Source organism: Trachurus trachurus, assembly GCF_905171665.1.
Source record: "Trachurus trachurus genome assembly, chromosome: 15".
In the NCBI taxonomy this organism is placed as follows: domain Eukaryota; kingdom Metazoa; phylum Chordata; class Actinopteri; order Carangiformes; family Carangidae; genus Trachurus; species Trachurus trachurus.
Genome location: NC_139906.1, coordinates 925,635 through 933,636, shown reverse-complemented (window position 1 = coordinate 933,636; position 8,002 = coordinate 925,635). Strand labels below are relative to the sequence as shown.

At 43.2% G+C, this 8,002-nt stretch overlaps 1 protein-coding gene across 1 annotated transcript; it reads left to right on the top strand.

Annotated features, from left to right (window-relative positions):
* Positions 1 to 2,572: 2,572 nt before the first annotated feature.
* On the top strand, positions 2,573 to 7,521 carry LOC310998575 (very long chain fatty acid elongase 6-like; the record flags this gene model as incomplete). Its single annotated transcript, XM_083988688.1, has 4 exons — positions 2,573 to 2,682; positions 4,657 to 4,788; positions 5,700 to 5,851; positions 7,082 to 7,521. The coding sequence occupies 4 exons, from the start codon at positions 2,573 to 2,575 to the stop codon at positions 7,519 to 7,521; spliced, it is 834 nt and encodes a 277-aa protein (XP_083844814.1).
* Positions 7,522 to 8,002: the final 481 nt, after the last annotated feature.

The window sequence follows — 8,002 nt, the reverse complement described above, 5'->3', positions numbered from 1 at the left end:
CCTTTCTATGTAGGCTATATAGTTTGTTTGTTTATATGTTTATTGTCTGTTTATTGTATGTAGCCTATATATATGTGTGTGTGTGTGTGTGAAATAAAAAAATAAAAAATAAAACCAGCGCACACACAATCATCCAAACACACACACAGTTATTGATCTTTGTGTGTGTGTGTTTACAGCTCCATGGTGACGTATGAAACACAACCAGCCTATTAAACAATAATATTCCTAATCGATAATAATTATCCTTTCATGTTAATGTATTAGAATAAACAGAGAGACAGTTAAATAATGTTGTTATTATTAATATTGATCGTGTGACCGGAAGTGACTGGTTTCCCGCCCTGGAGCAGCGACGTAAAATAATCAATTTGATAAATCAATAAAAAAGAAAAAAAGAGGACAAGAGAAGAGAGGAGGGAAACAATGACACACACACACACACACACACACACACACACACACACACACACGCACGTGGTGTCAGGTTGTAGTTTCAGCTCGTCTCCAGCAGGTGGCAGCGCCTCCTCACACACACACACACACACACACACACACACACACACACACACACACACACACACACACACACACACACACTCTGCTCTGACCTCTGACCTCTCTGTTGCATCCAGACTGACTGAAACTTTTATTTTGAAAGTTTCATCACAAAGTCATCTCAAATGTTTCTGCTCCTGTCACCATGACAACGAGACAAGATGTTTGTTAGTTAAACCTCAATCACACAGGTCCAGATTTCCAGAAATGTCGAACTATTCCTTTAATTTTTCTGCTTTTTTTCTTTTCTTTTCTTTTTTACGAGTCATCCAGCCATGTTGTGATAAAAATAAAAGTTTTAAATGTATCAATAAAAAAAAACACCAGGTTCAGTAACTTGATGTTTTTACAACAGGATAAATTAACTCCTTGAGGAAAATCTACAAATGGCATTATGGTCTGGACACATCCACATTAGAACAACACACGTCTGTATAGACATCTACAAAGTGTAGCTACCATACAAGTTGTCAAAATCTGATGTAAATGAAATAAATAAATAAAAACACATGGCTGATGAAAACTCCTCCTTCAATTCAATTCAATTCAAATCTTTATTGTCACATGCACCGAAGACAGCGTCACACAGTGGACTACAATGAAGTTCTTACTCCGTGATGATTCCTCCGGCAACATTAAAAAGCAAGATAGATAGATAGATAGATAGATAGATAGATAGATAGATAGATAGATAGATAGACAGTTCACGGTGTTTATTCATATAAACGTGTAAGTGTCACAGAAACACAACACACACACACACACACATGAACTAATCATACAAATATTTAACCCTAAAGTTTATGTAACTCTTGTCTTCTACATCTTATATAATGGAAAGTAACGAGTAACGTAACGTGTGTTTCCTGCTGATCCGGTCTGTTCAGGAATGTGATGATGACAGAACTCATGAATGAGGAGTGGTGGAGGTGTGTCCTCTAGGCCCAACCCCCCCCCAAAGTGCATTTCAGAGCACATGAATGAAACTGAGGAGTTACCATGACAACTGCATGTATGGAAATGAATACAAAAATATCAAACTGCACAAAATGGAGACCAACAAAACGATATATTTGACTTCTAATGCATCTCTGCATTCAGAGCATGTTCACTAAAGTGAATAAATATCAAATTGCACAAAATAAAGACCCACAAAACAAAACAAGATTCACTGCATCAGGCCACATTAATAAGAAACTGATATCTTTGCATTCAGAGCAAATAATAAGAAAGTGAGGAGGAGCATTACAACTGCATGTGTTCACGTGTCTCGTGCCTTTCAAAATAAGTTATTTTTCAAAATAAAAGACATGTCCAACATCAGATGTGCATTAAATATTATTTACTTTTTTAACCAGCTGTCCGCGACCCATCCAGAACGGGTCTAGACCCACTTTTAGGTCCCGACCCACCAGTTGAGAACCACTGGTTTAGGCCAGTGGTTCCCAACCTGGGGGGCGCCAAAGATCCAGGGGGGGTCGCGAAGCCCTCTTGTCTTTTAGGGGGTTTAATAATTTTAATGTAATTAAAATGTTAAATAAATGAGTAAGCTAAGCATTTAATTCATATATGTGACAAAATCAACTAAATTCAAGGGCCACATTTATTACATTTATCAGTGTATTTAAATAGATAAACACATAAATGATAGGCCTATATCAATAGATGACTGAATATCAACAGTTTTAAAACATTAAATACATAATACAGCCTACAGCAGGACAATATCAGTCATAATGAGTTTGAAAAACAGCAACGGAACAATGAGAAGTTTTCAATGGTAAAAATATGGTAAAAGGTTGGAAATCACAGCTCTAGGCCACGCCCCCTCCTGTAGGCCACGAGGCCACGCCCCCTGACGCCAGGTGTTAAATCAGGACGGACAGGTGAGGAGCAGCAGACGCTCAGGACGCACGAGCCTCACACACACACAGAACCCAGCAGGAGCAGCGGGTATCGATCATTGATCCTCTTCATCTTCCTCTTCATCTTCCTCTTCCTCTTCCTCTTCATCATGCTGCTGCAGCTGAACGGGACGCAGCAGCTCCACGTGCCGCTGGCCGAGTTCGGCTTCGAGCGGCGCTTCGACGAGCGAGAAGCCATCGAGTGGATGCAGGCGAACTGGTGAGCGAACTAACACTACACAATAACACTACACAACACAACACTACACAACTCAGCGCTGTGTGTGTCTGTGAGTCAGGCTCAGGCCGAACCGACCAGCTCATGGTATCGATACAGGAAGAGGATCGATAGTTGTAGTGATCAGCTGTAGAACTTCTATTCTTAAAGGGATAGTTCAACATTTTGTCAAATTGTCCCATTGCCATAATCCCTATAGTCATAGCAGTAGGTTCGTTACCTTTAATTGTCGGTGCAAGCTGTTTTTAGAACGGTGGAGCAGAGCCGTGAGCTGCTCAGAGCTACGCTACGGAGGCTCATTATGGGATTTCTCAGTTGGTTTCCCTCATCAAACTCATCAAATACACAATCCAACAACTCCACAACGCTCTGGTGGACAAGTTGTGAGCTGCACATTCACCACGCTATGAGATAATAACACAACGTTACCACACAGAGTTGTTTTAGAGGGAAATTCATGCAAAACCTCTGATGCGCGTTGCCTTCAGGGACAGTTTTTCATCATCAGTCTCTGTATTTCCCTCTAAAACAACTCTGTCTGGTAACGTTGTGTTATTATCTCATAGTGTGGTGAATGTGCAGCTCACAACTTGTCCACCAGAGCGTTGTGGAGTTGTTGGATTGTGTATTTGATGAGTTTGATGAGGGAAACCAAGAAATCCCATAATGAGCCTCCGTAGCGTAGCTCTGAGCAGCTCACAGCTCTGCTCCGCCGTTCTAAAAACAGCTTGCACCGACAATTAAAGGTAACGAACCTACTGCTATGACTATAGGGATTATGGCAATGGGCCAATTTGACAAAATGTTGAACTATCCCTTTTAAACCAGAGTGTTTCAGAGCAGGGTTCGGCTCGGTGTCTTGGTGTAAACAGAGTTGTTCCACTGAGCTTCAGGAATGTGAACCAGACCAGAACAGGTTGTGATCAACAGGTTAGTCACTGAGCGGTGATGTCACACCTGTGTGTATTTGTGGTATTTAGTTCAGAGCCACTAAGCCCCGCCCACACCTGCGGCTCTGTGACGTAGTATCTGTTGATAAAGTGGAGCTTCAGCATTTCACAATAAAGGTTTTTTTTTTTTTTATTATTAATCTGAGAGGATGAACAGGAAGCAGTGATGTCACAGCTGAGTCAGCGATGACGTCACCGCTGGTTTTACCTGTTCAACAGAGAAACATGTAGTTTCTGGTTAGTTGCCGAGCAACAGAGCAACCGACTGTCAGATCACACCCTGAACTGAAACTGATAAAGTATAAATGAATGAACTAATCGATCGATCCTCATTGGTCTAATGTCTTAAAGGGGTAGTTCACCCAAAATTCAAATTTCCCTCATGATCTCCTCCCCCTCATGTGGACTAAGGGCTGGGAGAAGTTTCAGAGTCCTCCGTGGCTTCTCTGAGTTACAGGGGGTCTCGGCGTAGCAGTGCATGTCCATATGACGGTTGCAAATGGATACCAACTGTCTTCGTAACAAAAAGACACACCAAAAAACATCCAAATACCTCCATGCTGCTCGTATGTAATGTCCCTCTTGTATTGAAGCCCCGACATGAGAAATTGTTCCGCCGGTCAGTGCAAATCCACACAAACAAGCTTGAAATATAGACTTATTTAATTTTTTTCAGGACAATTTCTCATGTCGGGGCTTCAATACCAGAGGGACATTACATACGAGCAGCATGGAGGTATTTGGATGTTTTTTGGTGTGTCTTTTTGTTACGAAGACAGTTGGTATCCATTTGCAACCGTCATATGGACATGCACTGCTACGCCGAGACCCCCTGTAACTCAGAGAAGCCACGGAGGACTCTGAAACTTCTCCCAGCCCTTAGTCCACATGAGGGGGAGGAGATCATGAGGGAAATTTGAATTTTGGGTGAACTACCCCTTTAACATAAACTGTATTAACCAGTAAATCATTAATAATGTATGTGTTGTTGTTTCTGTGTGTGTAGGAGTAAGTCTTTCCTGTTCAGTGCGCTCTACGCCGCCCTGGTGTTCGGAGGTCGTCGCTACATGAAGCCTCGGCCTCGACTGGAGCTGCGGCTGCCGCTCGTCCTCTGGTCTCTGAGCCTCGCCGTCTTCAGGTAACACTCACCTGTCTCTCTCACCTGTCTCACTCTGTCTCTCTCCATCACTCACTCTGTCGCCTCAGGCTCTAGCAATGAAGCCGTCTCCATGGCGACTCCTCCTGACAAACACAAACTTCCACCTCTGTCTCCGTGGTAACAGCAAAACGCTGCTTTAAGAGTTAGAGAATAAGAGTTCCTCTGGTCTCCATGACTCCTCTGACAACACACTACAACAACTACCACAACACTTTTTTACATCAAGGACCTTAAACTGACACAAATTAGACCACGGACCAGACAAACACCAGAAATACACAATTATTTGTTCTGAGACTGAAGAACATTTCGCAAAAAAAAAATTTGAATAAGTGATAAAATTCTAGAAAAGTGGTAAAATTTGGGGACTATAAAACTTTTTTTTTTTTTTTAATTAAATGGTGAAGTTTATCAAAAGTTTGAAGAAATCTAGAAAAAAAAGTGGCCTACAATTTAGCTAAAAAAGGGATAGGCCTACAATTCTAGAATTAAAGTGGTAAAATTTGGGGACTATAAAACTTTTTTTTTTTTTTTTAAGTTAAAAAAAAAAAGGTGAAGTTTGAAGAAATCTAGAAAAAAAAGTGATACAATTTAGCTAAAAAAGGGATAAAATTCTAGAATAAAGTGGTAAAATTTGGGGACTATAAAACTTTTTTTTTTGGTAAAAAAAATTTAAATGGTGAAGTTTATCAAAATAAATTTTAAGAAATCTAGAAAAAAAAAGTGATACAATTTCGCTAAAAAAGGGATAAAATTCTAGAAAAAAGTGGTAAAATTTGCAGATGCAGTCAGTGTGTTGTCATGGTTGATCATCGTTAACCGATCAGATGAGTTGATTCAGGTGTTTCTTGGTTCTGTACTGATGTGTTGTTTTCCTCTCCCGTCTTCAGCATCGTGGGCGCCGTGCGGACCGGGTCCTACATGATCCTCGTGCTGAGCAGCAGCGGCTTCAGGAGCTCCGTCTGTGACCAGAGCTTCTACAGCGGCCCGGTCAGCAAGTTCTGGGCCTACGCCTTCGTGCTGAGCAAAGCTCCAGAGCTCGGTCAGTAAATTTACTTGAGTATTAGATTTCTTTGGTACTTATTACTGTTACTTGAATACATTTTACTGGAGTTAATTAGTAGTACGGCTGAAAAGTACTGGTTACTTTCAGGTCTTTTTCTAAAATCCTATTGGACACAAGCTGTGTTTGTCAGAGAAGGAAACCCTAACCCCTAAAAGCAGCACATCAGTGCAGCTGCTTTCAAAGAGTTCATTCTCACTAACAAGAGTTAAAAGCTCCTTGCATTCATTTAGAAACAATTAGAGTCATTCATTGATGTGGAGAATAAGACATTTACTCTGACTCATACATGTTTCAGTATTGTCTAATGTTTTGTCTAATTGTGTCTTTCTATGCTTCACCTTCGTATAGTAGCTTGTTGTCTGTGTATTTTATCATTTTTATGTTACTATGTGTAGGGACTACAGATGGAAATTAGCTGGGAGCTAAATCTGGTGCAGCCATCTTTTCATTTTTTCCTGCAAATGATTAAAGCAGATATCAGTGGAATGTTTTTGTTAATATAAGTCCTAAATAGTCCTATTTTCCGTCAGCAATCACTTACATGAAGTATTTCAGCCTAAACACGAGTCTCTCCGTCACTCTGCTCTGCTGTAACCCGAGGAGAAAATTTTCCTTGTGGGATACAAGTGTTATCCAATGAGGAGAGAGAACGGCATGAAGGGCTGTGTGTGCAGCCAAGGGATGCGCGTGAATGTGGTGACGTAGCACGAGGACCAATTGATGCCTGACAAGGGCGGGGGCTGCTAACTCATGGTGCGTTCAAAGAAACTCGTACTTTGTGTTTTTCCTTCCTGTGAAGTCATACCAGTTCGATCTGGTACGAGTTCACGGGTCGGAAGTTACGAGTGGCCGTTATAGGGAACTTTCACAGACAACAGGATGGTAAAAACACGAGCTACGGGTTACCTGGAACGCTACCAAGTCGTAGTTGTGACTTGAAGCTGTAACTTACGGTTTCAAAAGCCTGCCTTGAACGCAGCATTAGCCGAAACGGCCGTGAAGCTGATATCTGCTTTAATGTAATTGCACCTTGTCCCTTATTAAACGAATAAACTAAACTCTTATTTTTACGTAAAGTACATTTAAAAGCATGTACTTTTGGATACTTAAGTCCATCTCTGCTGCTCCCTGCTCTCTGACCTCTGACCCCTCCTCTCTGACCTCTGACCCCTCCTCTCTGACCTCTGACCTCCTCTCTGTCTCTAGGCGACACGGCCTTCGTGGTGCTGAGGAAGCAGCAGCTGCTCTTCCTGCACTGGTACCACCACATCACGGTGCTGCTGTACTCCTGGTACTCGTACAAGGACCTGGTGGCCGGCGGCGGCTGGTTCATGACCATGAACTACTGCGTCCACGCCGCCATGTACTCCTACTACGCCCTGCGCGCCGCCGGCGTGCGGCCGCCGCGGCCCCTCGCCGTGCTCATCACCAGCGCTCAGATCAGCCAGATGGCCATGGGGCTGGCGGTCAGCGGCCTCGTCTACACCGACTGCCCCGCCCACCTGGACAACGTCGCCTGGGCAACGCTCATGTACCTGAGCTACCTGCTGCTGTTCGCCAACTTCTTCTACCACACCTACGTCCGGCCGCGCGGCGCCGCACACGCTGCCGCCGCCGCCGAGGTCAGAGCCAGCAAGACCGACTAGAGACCGAGACCGAGACCAGAACTTTAGTCTGACCAGAACTCCCAGGATTTTTTACAATACAGGACAGACAACAGACAAAACAAGGTGTAAACAGCTATTATTATTCTGTCTTTAAATGTTGAACTGTCCCTTTAATCCACATGAACCACACCGGTCCAGTAAAACCAGTTCAGGTTTCTGGACGCCGCCCGTCTGAGACACACACACACAGACACACACAGAGACTCACACTGAGACTCACACACCCATCATTCTCTGACATGTTGGTGAAACCGGCCCCTCCCTCACCTGTCTGACTGGTTCCTGAGGCTCCGCCCCCTCGTTCTGAGGCCCCGCCCCCTCCTCCTCCCTGGAAACACAACACCTGTGTCTTTGCCTTTTTTATTTTAAATCAAAGCTGTCGGGTCGATTCTACTGATCGGTCGGTTAAAGAACTGATCCAGATGTGAGAAGTTTGTGCTGCAGCTTCAGATTCTGAAAC